Source organism: Mus caroli, unplaced genomic scaffold, assembly GCF_978045245.1.
Source record: "Mus caroli unplaced genomic scaffold, Mus_caroli_1 scaffold_8, whole genome shotgun sequence".
Classification (NCBI taxonomy): Eukaryota; Metazoa; Chordata; class Mammalia; order Rodentia; family Muridae; genus Mus; species Mus caroli.
The window spans coordinates 5,737,571-5,756,334 of NW_028227263.1; the positions used below are offsets into that span (position 1 = coordinate 5,737,571).

Sequence of the window (18,764 nt, forward strand, 5' to 3'; positions counted from 1 at the left end):
TAATGTCCTTGTCAGATTTAATTAGAAGATTATGCTTACTCATGAGTGGTTGGATGAATTCCTTCTTTTTCTGTTCTTTGGAAAAGTTCTTGTAAACTCATATTGTTTCCATCTTTAATGGTTGGATAGAATTTTTTTGATGAAGCCATCTGGACACTTGGACTAAGACACTATTTTTCTTAATGACAAAGTTTCAAACTATGGAGTCATTTCTTGAATAGTTATAAATTGTTAAACTGTTTTTATATTCCCTTAGGACAATTTTGTTATATTCTTTCCTAGGAATTATTCTGCTTCACTCCACTGTTCAAACTTGCTGGTGTATGGTCATGCATCCTCTTTGTCTCTGCCCCTTCTTTTTTATCTGTAGCATCTGTAGTGATGGCCCCTGTGACTCCTGGCATCTATAGCTTGTGTTTCTTTCTTTCTTGATCAGATTTGCCAGAGTTATTTTAGTTAATTAACTAATTAATTATTTTTTTTCCAAGACAGAGTCTTTAGTAGCCCTGGTTATCCTGGAACTCATTATGTAGATCAGTTGGCCACAAACTCACAGAGATCTGCCTGCCTCTGTCTCCTGAATGCTGGGATTAAAGTTGTGTGCCAAAACATCTAGCTTTATTAATACTTTTAAACATATATATATATATATATATATATATATATATATATATTTTTTTTTTTTTTGGTTTTTCGAGACAGGGTTTCTCTGTGTAGCCCTGGCTGTCCTGGCACTCACTTTGTAGACCAGGCTGGCCTCGAACTCAGAAATCCGCCTGCCTCTGCCTCCTGAGTGCTGGGATTAAAGGCGTGCGCCACCACGCCCGGCTAAACATATTTTTGTAACACATATTTATATATGTTATATGTAAGTATATATACTTATATTTCATTTTCTATTTTATACTCTTCTTTATTATTGAATTTCTCCTAATTTTGGTTAATTATTATTTTAGAAATTCTTTAAAAATTAAAAAACTAATTTTATTTTCATTTATGTGTATGTGTGTTCCTGGTTGTGAACCATGTGTTCACAGGTGCCTATGGAAGACAGGAACATGTGTCAGAGCCCCTGGACACAAGTATAGCTTTATCATGGATTTCTGTATCTCCATTCAGCCATTCCTGTCTTACTAGTTTGCCTAATGCATTTTAAAAGGCATATTTTATTTAATTTTATTTTATGTGTATGAGCACTTTGTCTGCATATATCTCTATGTAACCATGGGTATGCTTGGAGCGTACAGAGGCCAGAGGAAGTTCAGGTGCTCTAGAACTAGAGTTACAGACAGTTGTGAGCTGCCATGTGTGTGCTGGGAATTGAACCTGGGTTCTCTTAATTCATGAGCCATCTATCCAGCCCCCATGAATGCTTTTAAAATCATAAATAGACACTGAATTTCATTGAATGGAGTTATGGCTGTAGGCAGTGTCATTAGCTACCCAGATTGAGATCCAAACCCGGGTCCTCTGACTCTAGCCCTATTTTTATAAATTCTTGAGGTGGGTGTACAACTTACATGTTTACAAAATCTTCATCCCCCTTTTCCTGCCCCTCTCTTCCCTTCTCCCTTCCTTCTTCATAATTTGTTAAACTTCATCATGGTAAAACTGCATGCAGCACAGTTTTACCGTGATAAGTTTTGATGTACTACATTGTCATTGTGATTCTATCAAAGTATGTTCCAAAATTTCCACACATGTTTTCTGCTTGTTTCAATGTTCATGACATCTGGCTTAAATGCAAGTGTGTTAGGAGATTATGTGATACTGTGCATTCGTATAACCTCAGCACGTGGGAATTACAGGCAGGGGGATCAGGAGTTCAAAGACAGTTTTGGCTACATAGTGAGTTCAACACTAGCCTGAGACATATAAGATCCTATTTTTAAGAAATGCTCTAAAAATTAAAAATAACTGACTTTGTTTTTCTGTGTATGTAAGGGTGCCCGATTGTATGTGAACCCTGTGTATGCCAGTGTGTACGAGAGGAAAAGCCAGAGGGAGAATCAGAGAATATGTGAAAATTTGTTTCTCCCCTCCCCTCCCCCTCCCCTCCCCTCCCCTCCACTTCTCTCCTCCCCCTCCCCTCCACTCCTTTCCTCTCCTCCTCCCCTCCCCTCCTCCCCTCTCTGCTCTCCCCTCTTCTTTCCTCCCTCCCCTCCCTCTTTCTTTTTAAAAAATATTTTTAAAATGTTTGTATGTATCAGTGTTTGTTTGCCTGCATGTATGTCTGTGTACCATTTGTGTGCCTAGGTGCCAAGGAAGCCAGAAGGTGTCAGTCAGATCCTCAAGAGCTGGAGTTACAGACAGCTGTGGGCCATCATGTGGGTGCTGGGAATGGAACCCAGGTCCTCTGCAAGAGCAACCAGTGCTCTTCACTGCGGAGCCATCTCTCCAGCCTCATCGCTCTGTCTTATCTTCTGTGAAATCAGATTAGTCTATATAGTTCAGACTGGATCCAAACTGGCAATTTCCTTGCCTTAGCCTCTCAAGTGCTGGGATTACAAACATACACCACCACGCATGATGAATCTGTGTGCCTTTTAGTGCCAAAAGGGTGTATAGAACCATTCACTGTGATCGAATCAGGTAAGTTCCTACTTTGAGTCTTCCACTGATGCATTTTTTTCTAAGTGTACAATTTTCAATTATAGTGTTTTCCTATTAAAATGATTCCTTATCTCTCTGAAATATATTTTTCATGAATTTGAAGAAACTACTTTTTAGTATTAATACTTTAATATTAATACTACGTTTTAATTAAATTCATAAGACATCTGGTTTCTAGGCAAGCTTTTTTTTCACTTTTTAGAAAGTATTTTTTATGCATATGAGTATTTTGCCTGAGTGTATGTTTATGTACACCTATGTACCTGGTGCCCATGAAGGTCAAAAGAGGGTGTCAGGTCCTCTGGAACTGGAGTTACACAATTGTGAGCTCTCATGTGGGTGCTGGGAATTGAGCTTGGGTCCTCTGGAACAGCAGCAAGTGCCATTTCTCCAGTATCATTTTATTTTACTTTATTTGTGCTCCTTCTACATCCTTCTATTTACATTCCTTATTAATGGATGTGGTGGTTTGAATAAAAATAGCTCCTATAGGCTCACATATTTGAATGCTTAGTTATCAGACAGTGGCACCACTTGAGAGGGATTAGTAGGTGTGGCCTTGTTGGAGTAAATGTGACCTTATTGGAAGGAGTATTCCACTGGGTGTCACATGTGTTCCTTTATAAGTGTTGGCTTGGCCATGGTGTCTCTTCACAGCAATAGAACACTGAGTAAGACAACAGGGTGTGTGGATACTGATCAAGGTTGAAGTACAACTGTTTCTGGCTTCAGCTGCAGCATTTCTCCATTTATATTAACTATGCATTTAAGTTATGAATACATTTGCCCTAGACTATTGATGCTTACTGGTCCTGGTGCTAACCCTGACCAATCCTGGGGCTCCAGCCCAATGCCTCCACTGAACACCAGAGAGGCCAGAACACACTCTGGAAAGTCATAGAACGCTTAGTCCATTTGCCCACTCAAGATGACATTGTCCTTTGTAGATGTCCCCAGATGTCACTGTGGCTAGCTCCCGGACCAGGCTTGAAGACGACCAGAAGGGACAATAGGTCCTTGTTCCAGCTGACCAGAGGCACAGGGATGTGCCATCTCCCCCTGAGGCCTGTGTCTCAGTTGATTCTTTTTGCCACAAGGACATTTCCTGGCAGCTAGCCCATGGTGCCTGCAAGTTGGGATTAGAGTCATTCTTTAACTCTATGGCCTTTTTTGTGTCTCCCTGGCCTTCTGGGGAGAATTTCATAACTAGGTGGCTCTGGGCTCCCTATGGGTGATATGTATGTGTGAGAGTTCTGGTATACCATCTTTCTTTCCAGGAGAAGCTGGGGTCACTCTAGAGTGGACGGTTTTCTTATAGTGTCCTCAGAGGAAGCCTGGGCTTTTAAAAGCACCCATCAACTCCCTTCTTTCCAGAACTGGGGTGGCCACATGGCGTCCACACAGTCTCCCAGGCTCTCCCATGAGAGGGGAATAACACTATTCAGGTGGGCAGGCTCATGTTAGATCCTAGAAATTTCTGTGGAGTCATGACTGTTCTGTCTCTCATCCCATTTCTCTGTGTGTCTGTGTGTCCCTGCCATGTGGGGACTGTATCTGAAGACATTCATAGTGAGTGGCCTATCAGCCAGTGGAGCAGTGGGAAGGAATGGGTTCTGTAGGCCTAAAGGCTTAGGTGTCACTATGAGACCAGGGAACCCTGAGCATACCCAAGGCCCAGGTCTCAAAAAGTACTCTTGGTCTTGATTCTATTTCCATGGTGATCATTCTGCTAAGAAATGCTCATAGTCCCCTGGTTACTCCCAGTATCTCAGGGAGGCTTTGAAGGTCGATGCTGAATGTCTGGGCCAGGGTGTGGCCTTCTGCTCACTCCTCTCCATCCCCTGATTCCTGATGCCATGTGCCAGATAGTTTTTTATAAAGACGAGAAACATACATGATATTGAATGTGAGCAAGTTGTGCAGTGTGATAGGTTGACTGCATCACCATAAGAAAGGATAGCTTCATTCTCAGATTCCCAATGTTTTTTGCAGCCCAGAGCAGTTCTCTTTGTAGCCTCTCCTCCAGTTTTCCTGGAGGGGTGGGATTGTGTGGGGTGCCGTGAGTGAATGTGGGGCTGATGCTCCTAGAGAAAGGGGTATGGAGTGCAAGAAAGTTGAATATAAGATGGTAGGCAGCAAAGATCACAGAAGATGGGTAAGTTTGGCCACCTGTCTTTGCTGGCTTCACCTTCCCCACAAAAGAGCTTTTCTTATTAGCTTCATCTTCTGCCTCCCACATCTCCTCCCAGTATAGGGTAATTGTTGAGGGTACCTGTGACCATGTACCCCCAAAAGACTCAGGTCCCTAAGCCACCCCTGCCACACAGCACGCAGTTTCTATCAGTCCAGCTGGAGGAAATTTTGACCTGTTAGGTTTGAGCCTTTTCACTTCTAATCCTGGTACCTAGCACAAAGAGTGCATCCTGGTGACCCCAGGCACCTTCTCACTTTCTCCCCACCCTGAGTGTTCAGAGTAGAATTGTTCCTTTCATCGTTGTGCTAGTTCTGACTGCAGTCTTCCCTCCCAGGCTGTGATAACCTTTACTGAGTAAATTTGTAAAAAGACTGATGCCTTGCCTGATTCAGTCCCCCAGACTGTAATAGTACCATGCTGTCTCATTCAGAAGCCTTTCCCTCATCTACCTCCTGTGTTGGGCCACCTCCCTGAAATAGCCTCTGTCCCAGGTTCCCTCTCAAGACATAGACTGGAACTCAATTTAAATCAGGAGATGTCCCTCTTGGTGAAGTGAAAATTTCTGGTTTTGTTAACAACTCCAGTTGCATCACGTGATGTTTTTCTGGACATTGTCTTGTGAGAGGGCATGGGATGTTTCACTGCAAACAGACACTTGAGAGAGTGTGTGATGTTTAGGAAGAATATAAATGGAACCCCACAAACAATAAGAGGATGCTCTTGCATTTGCTAGGCAACGCTTCGCTGATCCTGGCTGGTCTTCTTCGCTGGTCTTCACTTTGTAGAGAGAAACACACCAAAGAACTTTCTCGTGGTATTCCGGCTGCTTCTGGCTGCCTCCACAGACTCATGCGCACCTTGCTGGTTCTGCTGGTTCATGTCACTGCTGCGGATTCCGGTTTGGTGTTGGCTATTGACCTGGACTGTTGGTATCCTGACAACAAAGAGGAAAATTGCCCCAAGGAACTGCTTCTAAGCAGGTCCCCATCATCCATTTTCAATTAACCTTCTTTCCCCCCCTCTGGCCAGCAAATCAGAAGGGAGGTTAAAGGATTTAAGAACCCTAAATAAAGTAGGTTTTGAAAAAACCTAAGCCTACATTGAGGTGATGCAGGTGACGATGATTCAGAGACCCTGGGGATCAGCTTCCTATGGCTGTGGCTGTACTCACTGTTTCCCACGATACAGAGGTCACACAGCACTTACCTATCCCATAGTACTTCAGTGCTTTCCTGAATACACTTGTGGAGAGCACTCACCATCCCAGGGTACCAGAAAGGTGAATTCTGTCGGTAACATTCATCCTGCCCGGTGCGGGCCATGTCTCCTTGCCCTGTCAGCATCTTCCCTGAATACTTCATCACAACAATTCACTAGAATGCCTCTCTTTATGGGAGTCTTGGTACACAGGGATATGTTTCTGAGACAGGGCCAGGAGTCCTCTCTAAACCAAGACTCAGGCGTGAGGACTCCTCTGGCTCTCCCTGGTGAGTCAGCTCTTTCCACCCTCCCTCTCCAGGCAGGTGGATATATATGGTCCTGAGGACAGGCCAAGGACGTCGGCTGTCAAGGAAGGGCCTGCTTTCTGCATGTTTTGCTGTTGTGTCCTTGTTGTGGTATGCTTAGAAGTCTGTGTGTCAAAGGCTTGTTTCCCAAGGCAGTGCTGTTGTGGGGGTAAGGGTGTGTGTGCTATGCACCTCTGGGAGGGGTCTTTGTGGGATGAGGAGCCTTTAAGTCATTGGACAGGCTTTTAAAAGGGATCATGGGTGTCTGGTCCTTCCTGGTGTGATCTATGCTGCTTGCTTTTCCCTATGTTTCCCAACATGTCCTTTGTCACTTTCAGGTACCCCCACCATGGACCCAAAGCCATGGTCTCCTGGTCCTGGACTAGATCCTCCAAACTGCAGGTCAAACCAAGCCTCTTCTCTGAGTCAGTTGTCTTACAAGTCACTGTCTTGTTGAAGCCGTTGCCATGGGAACTGATGCACAGGCCCAACTGCTGGCCCCTTGAAGGGGCCATGGCTGGTTATAGCTGCAGCTTGGGTTATGGAGACAGGAATGTGGTATCGCAATTGTGTTGATATTTATGCAGGATCAAATCATGTAGTCTGGGATTAAAAGGAACTTAACATCATTTCTCTAAGCACCCATATCAGTAGTAGGTGAGGCGTCAACCAGGAGCCCATCATCCCAGATGACCCCCTAAGACATCCAGTGCCTGTCTGGGCCTTGGTGAATAGAAAGAATGTGGTACGCAGCCATCGAAGGCCTGGATAGTAGTCCTGGAGTAGTGGGGATTGGCTATCTGGGTACTAGTTCTATCTAAACCTCCTGTCTGGGGTCACAGACACCACTCCAGAGAGGCATGAGGTGAAAACTGGCTTGCTACCTGATTCTTGAAGTAGCCTGACTGACTCACTGTAAAACACCCTTTACTAGTGGGGGCCCCAGGGACTTCCTTCTCTCCCTTACCTGGACCTCAGGACTTTCCCGCTCTATCCATCCTCCTGTTTAACCAAAGCACCTAGGTGACTGCTCATTTGTCCCAGAGACCGGTTCACCCATTTGGTTTCTCTATCTTCTTTCTATCCCAGGAACCCCACTGGGTCCAGCCTCTGCCTAAGCCATGTGTGCACTGTTCCTCCTGTCTCTTTCGTCTCTAGCCTCTGTTGCAGATGCAGAGCTGGGCTCCATTGTGGTCAGAGGACTTCAAATACATTGTTTAACGGGTTTCACTCTTTTATTTATTTATTTATTTATTTATTTATTTATTTTTGGTTTTCGGAGACAGGGTTTCTCTGTGCAGTCCTGGCTGTCCTGGAACTCACTCTGTAGACCAGGCTGGCCTCCAACTCAGAAATCCACCTGCCTCTACCTCCCGAGTGCTGGGATTAAAGGCGCGCACCACCACTGAATGGTTCATGCTTCACTCTTTGGTCCCAGTTGTAATAGTAACAGGTGATATTTTAGAGGATATTACATCATAGAATGAAGGTGTTTCCCTGTCCACTGGCCTCAAACATAAATTTTAACAGCACCATGAAAGAGTAAGTGTGACAAAGGCTGCCCTGGGGGTTGTGGTCCTTGCAGAGGGATCTGCTGATCTCAGAGCCTACTGTAGGCTGAGGCCTGCAGTATCTACCTAGAAACACTCAGGGTCAGGGGACAGGTGGTAGGACTTGGCAGACTGCCTTATAGCACAGCCACCATTAGGGACACCTCTGTCAGGAAATGCTAAAGAAATCCATAGGGCTACCTGCTCCTATAGAAGGATCCATCCTATAACAGGTCTCCAGCCAAGGCTACGCCTTGACTCACAGCCCCAACAACCTCATTACGCCCTCTAAGTTAAGTTGACTTTCCTTTGAAGATGGGGCCCAGAGTCTCCCTGGTCTTCCCATGTTTCAGTCTTGCTTGCCTGTTTCAGGTGGATGGGATGTAGATTCCATCTCAGCATCTTTCTGGTAGCTCCAGGGGCTTCTCGGGTGCTCAAAGCGCCTGAAGAGGTGACTCATTCATAGGCCTGAGAGGTGTCCTTGATCTGCCTAGGCAGCGCCGGCACCTCAGCAGGCAGACGTGAGATTGTCTGGCTGTGGAGTGGCCCCGTGGGAGACACAGCAGACGCTGCTAGTCTCCAGACAGGCAGAGCCTCCATAGTTAGAATCACTGCTGAGGTGATTAAAGTTGTCATAACATCTCTGTGTGCTGAGGATATAACCTCATGAAATACTTTCCAGTGCAGGGATGCTGTGTGTGTGTGTCCGTGTATGTATGCTACCTTTGTGAAGAGCTCTCTCTCTCTCTCTCTCTCTCTCTCTCACACACACACACACACACACACACACACACACACACACACACACACGTGTGCACATTCCATACAGATGGACATGCAATGTGACTCTGACAACACCCACTCACAACTCATGCTCTACAGGCACACATGTGCATTCACACTCACGTGTACATTCACTGTACAGCCACCTACACACTGGCCATGTGGATTATCATGAAGGAAGAAGGGAGGGACCTGGTAAAGCAAGGCCTGGAAAGCTGGCACAGACAACTTTCAGCCTAAGGGAGGTTGGTTCTGAGTCGAGGGCTCTAAGAAGCAGGGATGCTGCACATCGTGACACGTCCCCACAGGATGTCACGGGACTCTGCTGCAGCACTTATCCAAGTGGACTCATGAATCTAAATCAATGTTGAAACACAGCCAGGTTCAATATTTAATGCCGAATTTCTTTGGTTGAATGAAAAGGTGTCTCTGTTCTCCCAGAGGCACTGTGGTAGAAAAGATGAGGGATTAGGCCCAGGGGAGCAACCTGGATGGGGGCCAAGCCTCTCCCATACTGGTCTTCCTTGTCAAGACTGAGAAACACACACATGAATGCTACTGACCAGCCCGACCAAGGACAAACAATGTAAAACACTGTATTTTCCTCTGGATGGTCTGTATCTACAGTACGTACACAGCATGGTGGGTTCTGCACACATCAGCTACACAAGCAGGTAAAGAAGTCCGTTAGTGAAAGGAGCTGAAACAGCCTGGTGGTCCTTGGCTACCCACCTGAGGGATGGGTACAGAATGCTGCTTTAAGGGACATCACAGAGGAGCTTATGAATATCAGATCTGCCTGCCAACCTCCTTACTCAGGTACTGAGTGTGTCTGCCTCTAGATGGCACTGCCCACCACAGGCTGCAGAATGCTGCCGCCTTGCCTCCAATGCTCTAGGAACTTACCTATGCCCTGTTCTCTGAGGCAGTTATCAGGAAGGCTATGCTCTGTGAAGCAAGTCACAGACTCACCCACATCTGCGGAGAAACCCAGCACTCAGGGCTGTGATACACACTAATTGTTTGTGGGTGTGTGTGAACGCCAATGTGTCTGTGTGTGGACAGTGTGGTATGTGTGCATGTGTGGTGGTGTGCAGGCATGTGCATGTGCATACATGTGGTGGGCAAGTGTGTGGATGCACGTGTATGTGGTGTGCATAGTGTAACTGTAAATGTGTATAAGCATGTATGTACACACAAATGTGTGCATATGTGGTGTGTTCATATATGTATGCCAGTGTGTGTGTGTGTGTACACATATGTACACATATGGACTACAAACTGGGAAGAGAAAGCTGGAGAGGAAGGGTGGACAGTCACAGGTTGGCATCTCTGGGCTCTCACCTCTGTGAGGATCTCCCCTGGGACAAGACACTTGCTTGTACAAAAGGCTCATTGTTGAAATATACTCTTTGAGGCGGGGCTTTGTACCCAAAATGATCATGAATATGGCAAAAAGGAAAAGAAACCATCACCCACGATAAGAAACCTTCATCCGTGATGACCGTCACACCCCACTCAGCCCCTCCTCGTGGGACGGAGAATCTGACTACTACATACTCACAATGGAACAGAATCCAGTCTGACAGAGGCCAACTTTCAACAGCACAGGTCCAGAGAGACTGTAGCCAGCTCCCTGAAGGCTACAGCCGTGAGTTGTTTCCCCTCCCCATGGCTCCGTACCAGGCCCATCCTTAGCACCCGAAATGACCTCAGGCTACCAGGCCAGGGCCATGTCCCATTACAGGTGCAGGTGATGAGCAGGCAGAGGTGCCAGGTGGGTCCCCCAGTGGAGATGCAGGTGTGAGGTAACGCAAGGACAGCAGGGGACGGGAAACTGCCCAGTGTGAGCGAGCTCTGGAGGGCCACTGCGGTGGTCCCTAGAGCAAAACCTAACATACATATACCAAAGGCAAGAACACCAGCTGGAGTCTTAGGGGGGGTGTGTGTCCTCCCAGCTTCCCTCCCAGCAGCGAGGGAAGGCGCTATAAACAGAAAGCAGGTGCCTAGCTTATGGAGGTAAGCTTGGGGACTAGTGGCGGTTGTATGTGGCCCAGTGTTCTTCCCATGGGTTCTTATACAACAAAAGAGATCATGGCTGAGGGCTGAGAACCATTTCAGAACCACTTGGTCATTTGATGACCCTTCTAGCCCACATAGCAAAAGGCCACTCCCTGCTCTGAAGCTCCTCCAGGGACACATGGTGGCACTGGCGAAGAAGTTGTGTTCCCAACCTGGCTACACTGTAGTTTCATTTTTCCAGGGTCCTGTTCGGATGTTCCCTGTCCCATCAGTGCCAAACGGCAGGCCTTCTCGAACATCACCCTGGAGCAGCCCATTCTGGCTGGGGCCCCCAAAAGGCAGGGACTGTGTCCTTCGTAGCATCTCCAAGTGGGCAGGGCCTGGGGATAGGTGTGGAGGGCAGCCATAGAGCCCAGGGCTTGTGTCTCCACCCTCAGGCTGGCTGACCATGGGGAAAGGGTCAGCCTGGGCACAGCAGGCCAATGTGTGCATCCCCATTGGGCCCTCCAGAGAGCTGGTGGGGCTCTCCGAACGTGAGCTGTGGGGACTGCCATCCAGGCTGGAGGGGATGTGGTAAGCATACTCCCTCTCAGCAGCAGCTGCCTGGTGCCGGCTGAGGTAGTGGGACTTAGTTCTGCCCTTGAGGCACCTGTGCAGGTGAGGGTCATGCAGGTGGGGATCGTGTGGGTAGATGTCCTCCTCAGCCATGTGGATGTGGGCCTCTTCCTCCATTAACTGCTCACAGTGCATCTTGGCACAGCACGGGGTGGCGGGTGACAGACAGCTGACATGGCCCTGGGCAGCCTGCAGGTTGGTCATCTTGCAGTGGCTGGCTGGTGGATGGCCGAAACCTCTGAGTTTCCCAGGGCATGGTGAGTCCTGCAGGCAGGCTGTATGTCCCAGTGCATCCCCGTTGGCATCGAGTGTAGGGTGAGCGCCGGGCTTGGTGGTGGAGGTATCTCCCCGGGAAGGGCAGCAGGACCACCAGCACTGCCACACGTCCTCCCGCTTGGCGCAGTGGTGGATAAGTACAAAGAGTCCCAGTGTCACGCAGAAGGCGCCGTAGAGACAGCTGAAGATCATGTCCAGGAAGTGGCCCTGAGACACAGCCAGGGCCCCAAAGGTCCATGTGGCTGTGAACAGGAACAGTGTGAAGGCAGCAGCACGAAGCTGGGCCTTGAAGGAATGCTCGTTCTGCAGCTGCGAGGCAGCCAGGGCATCACAGGTGGGTGGGGTGCCGGGACGGACTCCGTGGCGATGGCCACTCTCTGGCACGGCCAGCCGCTGCTGCTCCTCCGTGCGCTCTCTGAGCTCATACCTGCGCTCCGGGTGACGCCGCAGCTGCACGTAGGTGCAGAGGAAGTACACGCAGGTGACCAGGGCAATGAAGGCAGCTGGCCCATAGAACGCACCCAGGCTGGGTTCCCAGGCCATCCAGCAGCTGCAGGGAGAAGCAGGTAAGTGTGGGGGTGTGGCTAGCGTGCTCGCCTCCCCGGCCATCAGGACGGAATGGGGTTTCTTTCCTACAAGGGAATATTTTAATTTTTTGATAAGACTGGTTGGTCAGCCATGAGGTTTGGGTTGCTAGGGACAGAGCTGCAGTCTGGAGATGTGTCTGGAGCCAGCTGTTGGTTAGCCTGGTGTGCTGACCCTCAGGAGGTGGGTCAGGGTGGGACAGAGGCAGGCTGGGGTGGGTGGGGCAAGGAGGTACACTGGTGGAGGCAGGATATTGTCCCAGGTAAGCAGGGGAGTGGGTGGAAGCAGGTTCTGATGAGGAGGGTATGGGGCGCACTGTGGCATGCGTGAGGGTTGGACTTCCTGGGGTCCTGAGGGGACACTTAGAATGATGAAGGGCTTTGTGTCCCTGTAAGGGGTGGGTCTGGATCTGTCTGTGCTCCAGGGGTATACAATGCTCAGCTAACCTCCTGCTGTCTGATCCTAGACTACAGAAAACACAGGCCTTTGGTGTCTAAGAGTCAGTGGGAAGCTGAGCGTGTTGGGAAAAGGGCTTCTGCTAACCCAGAGGCCTGGGAGACATAACTCTGAGTGGTCTTTTGGGGCCCAAGAACCATGGCTTGCTGTTCACCTCAAGGGTTGATTGCCTTACCACAGGTACCTTGGGGGACAGTCACTAACGAAGGTTGATTATGACAGATGTCTGTGGGCACCTTCCCTGCCCTCCCCAGCCTTGGGCACAAAGGTCTGGGATGACCACAGGAGGAGCTGGGGGGTGGGGTGGTGTGTGCTCCCAGCTTTTTGTCAGCTTACAGGTGGGAAGTACTCACTATGCCACGTCCTCATCCTCGGTGCCATAATTTCTGATGTTTGTGGCAGCTGTGACCCCACAGATGATGAAAGGGACCCCTCCGCTGATGAGGTAGAACCTGTGAGAGAGATCAGAAGGCTGACTTCCCAGGAACGGCCCAAATACCTTCCCGTTCCCTGATGCATAGGGGGAGGTGGCTGGATTTCAAGGCCAGGCCACCCCTTAGAATAGACAAGCACACGTCCAATGGGGGAATCTGCCCTCTACTCATTTGGATCTCAATGGCAGGGACTCATGGTGAATCTTCAGACTCAGTAGGGCCCCATGGAGCCTGGGCTGGGAGCCGGACAGATATGAAGAGGTATAGCCAGTATGCCCATAGAGCAAAGACAGTCATGGAGGGTGGTGAGTAGGGCATCCTTATCCTGAAGTGGTGTCTTGAGTGGTGGCCCAGTTGGATTCCTTTCGGACCTGTCTTTAGCCAGAGTTCAGCTCATACCCCTCCCTTCTCTGTCAACAGTGCTCAGTGACCAACGACCCCGTGTATAGTTAAACCTAGCTTTAGGATGAGGAGCCTGGGCCCCCTAGCCCTCTGTGGCAGTTGGGAGAGTTGCTCACTTTCGACTTATCCCTGGAGAGCCAGCTGATCACCCTGGCAGGAGTAGGCAGTAGCAAGGACTGATAGCTTGGATGATAGCTTCACTGAGGGTGATTCAGTGTCTAGCCTACAGGATACCTATTTGAGTCCAACCCCACTGAGCACGTGTGCCCTAGACTCAGCCTGTGCACACACTAGTTCTGACATACTCATCATGACTGATAGCTTCCTATGGTGTTGAACCATGATAGGGCCATCTCCAGGTCAGTTCAGAGAGGATTCTCCCAAGAAAGGGGCTGCTGTTACATACATCCTGAGTGTGGCACAATGTCCCTACAAGCACTGTAACTAGGACTCAGACTCAAAGGCTGGGAGGAGGGCCTTCTAGGGATGCTGTGGCAATAACAATTCAAGAATGAAGCCACAGTGGAGCATGACAGTGCATTCTTGTAACTCTAGTGCTTGGGAGGCAGGGCAAGGAGAACTGGGATGTTTGAGGACAGCCTGGGCTGCCCAGCAGCCAAGCTCCAGAGAGGCTAGTGCCACACGGTGATACCTTACCTAAAAGTAAATAAAATAAGCTAATAGTCGCGTGAACTCCACTTGAAGGAAGGTCCTGTGACATTCCCAAGGGTAGTGGGATGCGGCTCTGAAGGAAGCTGGGTCACCAGGAAGGAAGAGCACAAGGAATGCTAAGCTTAGGGGGAACTAGATAAAGAATTTCCCCCCTTTAACTTCTTCAAACAACAGGTGAGTGTTACAACAGAGAAGTTTGACATTTTGTGAGTTCATGCATGCCACAGGGTGAGAGGCTTGGCATTTGTGACACAAAAGAAGAGGGGAGGTGGCCTCGAGTTTCAAGATCTCCCTGGATATTTCATGCGGATTAGTTCAACTTTATTTTCTTGGACTGTGATTAGATTGGGTCTTTTAATCTCTGAGGTGGCTGAGAGACACTAAGAGAAAAAAAAAGCTAATTAATATATTAAGTTTGAAATTTAAAAAAAGACATAACACAAACACAGGGAGAGAAGGAAGGGAAAAAATAGAAACCACATCAAAACAGTGTTGTAAAAGAGGTAGAAAAAGAAAAGAATAAATGGAAACAATCTAACCAAGTGAAAAAGTTACATTGTAACAAAGTAAACATTCTACTTCAAGGTAGAGATTGTTACAACAGAGGAAAAGAAAGAAAGACCCAGCTGGGGATAGTATAGAGTGAGAAGAGATGGGGGACCTGGAAGTAGGCCTGTAAGAATCATCTTTCAGCTTTGCCCTCTAGGTCTGTGGTTCTCAACCTGTGGGTTGCAACTCCTTGGGGGTCAAATAACCCTTTCACAGAGATCACAATCAGATATTTACCTTACTCTTCATAACAGTAGCAAACTTTCAGATATGAAGTAGCAATGAAAATAATTTTATGATTGGGAGGCATTACAACATGAGGAACTGTATTAAAAGATTGCAGCATCAGGGGGCTTGAGAACCATTGTTCAAAGCCAAGGAAGGCTACCAGGCCAGCAGCAGAAGAGAAAACAGGCTTGAGCAAGACAGAAGAAACACAGGCAAGGGCAAGACATGACATTTGCATTTGGCTGGGAGGTGGCACAGCATCGACCAATAGAGGGTTCAAAATACCAGAACAAACTGATAGATAGAGGGGAAAGAGCAGCTCCCCGAGTTGCAGTTGGCATTAAAGTTCCTCTTCTCAGCAAGAGGCAGAACAACCAACGGAAATTCAATGAGGAAATAGAGCCACAGTTATTAAAGATGTCAGCCTCAAGACTCCTTGTAACACATCTCACTAAACAGTGTGGCCAATGTAATCCTCCTCTAGTCACCGAGGCTTGTTCACCACGACACCAGTGTTATTAACACATTACTCTCCAGAATGTGTGGCTTATTCGTCCACATGAGAGCAGCACCCACACATCTTCATTCAGTCCGTGTAACTCCTGCACCGTGGGGACCATAACATTCACACATCTTCCTCCAGTGTGTGTGTTCACCATGTCAACCGTGACATCTTGACATTCTTCTCTGCTGTGTGTGACCTGCCAGCCATGGTCCAGGCATCCTCCTCCAGAGCCTGCATGATATGTTTACCATGAAAGCAGAGGCATTCACACGTCTTTCACTGTGTGGTTGCTTCAGCAAGACAACACTGCTAAGCAAGCAGTGCTTCCTCTAAGGTGCACGTACTGATCACCATGACAACAGTGGCATCCTGTTTCATTGTATGTGGCCTGTTTACCATATTAATAATGTTATTCAAATACCTTCCTTCACTGTGTATGTGGCCTGTTCACCATGGCAACAGTGGTATCCACACATCTCTCTTCACTGTGTGTGGCTTGTTTACTATGACAACACTGGTACCCTATCTGTGCTCTTTCATTACATGTGGCATATTCACCATGACAACAATGGCATCCTCTAGTGTGTCACCGGCTCTTCAACAGGTATATGTCATGGAAGACTCAAACATTCAGAAGATTTGAAATCATGCAGAACATATTCTCTAACCATAAATAAATTAGATGAGAGGTTGGTAGCAATATTTTGCTCAAGATACCACAACTACTGTGGACTTAACAACATACTTATAAAATATTCATGGAATAAGGATGAAGTTATAAAGGATATAACACACCAAAATTTCTTGGCTGCAGATACCATAGGGATAAAAGGGAAAATTATAGTTTCCAATCTTCCATTAGAAAGAAGAGAAAGATCTAAAGTTTAGTGATCTATTCTACCTTGACAAGGTGGAAAAACAAGACCTCAAGGTTGGCCCTAGGTTGCCACCTGATGAAGATGATAAAGATTAGGGACAAATCCTGAAAACTTGCTCCCCCTACAGCAAAAGCCAGTGAAGCTATAAACTCTTAAACTAATAAAGAGAGAAGAAGGACTGATGAGATGGCTCAGTGGGCAAAGGACCTTGCTTTGCAAGCCCCAGTTTGATTTCTGTGACCCAAATACTAACCTAATAACCTGATAGACAGGGAGAGCCAATGCCACAGAGCTGTCTGCTAACTTCCACACATACCATGGTGTGTACCCCCGCCCCATTCACCGTGCACACACAATAGTGATAATGAACTATTTACAAACATTGTTTGAGCTTAATTCCAATCTGAAGAGTTACTGTTGTGCACTCTACAGATACACTACAGGAATCAAGGGCGTAGATAGTGAATAGCTGCATGCCAACAGATTCAGTCACTTTGATGAAATGGATATATTCCTTGGGAAAAAATAAAACCAAAACATTAGAAAATTTTGCTGGTCTTGATAGCCAAAGGCTAAGAGAAAATCAATTCTTTCCAGTAGAGTGTCAGCCATACTTCAGGCAGGTCCCTTGCCTGGAAGTAGTTGGCCAACACAAAACTCCATTTTTTTTGGTCTTATTGTTTTTCTCATTGTTTTGGTTTTAATTTTGTGTGTAGGGAGGTAGGGAGAATCTGAGAGAAGTTGGGGAGGGAAAACGTATGATCAAAATATGCTGTATAGAAGAAAAGAAAAAAAAGAACACCTTGCTGGTGGGTCTGATGGCACATACCTCCTCTGGAAGGCAGAGGCAGGAGGATCTCTGAAAGTTCAAGGCTAGCCTGGACTACATAGCAAGACTTTGTCTCAAGAAAACAAAATACAACCCCCCTCAACTAACCAACCAACCAACAACCAACCAACCAACCAACAACCAAACTACCAACCAACCAACCAACCAAACAAACAAACTCCAAACCAAACTAAAACAAACTTTAGTGTGCTCTGTCTAATAAAAATGGATTTTAATATCTATATACTCAGTGGGCTTTCTGGCAGAGTATTATACATGCCTGCTCATATGACAAATTTGGAGGGGGTGGGCAGGAAAGTGTTTCTCAGATTTGAGGTCAGTGGGGCCTGATGTCAAAACCAGACACAAAACCCTGATGCGGTCAGTTGTTTGCCCCCGGAGTCCTTTGCAATGAACGCTTTCATAATGTATAAATAAATGAAGTCTTAGCGTTTTATGAAAGTATGACTCTGGACTGGCTTGCTACTCATATATTTTAACAATGTATTTCAACATATCAGCAGTGTGGAGAACACGGTGAGATCACTAGCTGGATTCAGGAACAGTATCGAGTGGAAATAGTGTGTATTCATTCTTGAACTCAGTCAACCAGCAAAAGAAGGCAGTGCCTATAAGTCTATAAGTCACCTGGGGAAAATTTGCACCAGATGAGGAGGAAGATGAGGAGAAAGATGTGTTTCTGTTTGTAGATAATAAGATGGACTGCATGAGAAATTCCGCAGGATCTATGGGACATGTGTGCGAATTTAAGAAGGTACAGAGTTGACACACAGACACACATTTTTATATTTGAGAAATAACAGGAGACATTGAGAAATAAAGTAAAGATGTCATTAAATGTCACACACTTATCACAGTCACAGCCCTGGAAGATTTTATACTCGTGAAATTTGAAAAATTGATTCTATAGTTATTTGGGACTGTAAATGATTGGACTATTCAGATCCGCCTTGAAAGACCTAGAAGAATGGTCTAGTACTCCCAGATTTCTGACATGATTGGGATTTCTGACATGTGTGCCTGTCCTCACAGGACATGGGTCCAGAAACATCTGAGCCAACTGCATCTGACACAAAAGGCTGCACACTGGAGTGGTTTGTATTTTTGCTCCGATTGTAGGCAAGCGCTCTACCACAGAGCCATATTCCAATCCTGAGTGATCTTATTAATCTCAGGCACTAAGCCAGGCAGAGTCACTGTGGGATGGAAAATATCACTCATAGATGTGCCTAGGGCCGGCCATACGGGCACTTTTGGGACTTGGCTGTGAAAGTTATCAAACCCAATGCAAAATGAATAAAAACCAGTGAGTAATTAAATAATCAAGTGGGAGCTGATTAGAAGAGCCTGATATGTGCCTGCTATGAAGAGCCACCACCACAGACTGCTGGGAACATACCTGCACAGAGGCCACCCCACCTGCAGCAGGACACATCCCTGCAGCTCCTCAGCCTCAGGCAGCACCATTTGGATTGTCGGCTCAAGTTCAATTATTAAATTCCCATGGATATTACCCTCCTTATCTCCCTTGGCTGCTTCTCCCCATTGAATACACTCATGGTTTACCACGATGTGCGTAGCCTACCATAAACTTCCCATAGAATGGACTCTGATGGATACCTAGGTGAACGTCAGGTTCTCTGCCTG

General features: G+C 47.1%; 1 protein-coding gene across 3 annotated transcripts in view; it reads right to left on the bottom strand.

Annotated features, from left to right (window-relative positions):
• Positions 1-9,225: 9,225 nt before the first annotated feature.
• Adgra1 (adhesion G protein-coupled receptor A1) overlaps positions 9,226-18,764 on the bottom strand; it is a 42,824-nt gene continuing 33,285 nt past the window's right edge. For all 3 annotated transcript variants that reach the window (XM_085841189.1, XM_029479114.2, XM_021168788.2), the window contains 2 exons: positions 12,953-13,051; positions 9,226-12,108 (listed from right to left, as the gene is read on the bottom strand). In XM_085841189.1, coding sequence (XP_085697315.1) covers positions 10,884-12,108; positions 12,953-13,051 — 1,324 coding nt within the window. In that variant the 3' untranslated portion in view covers positions 9,226-10,883. The remainder of the gene's footprint in view (positions 12,109-12,952; positions 13,052-18,764) is intronic.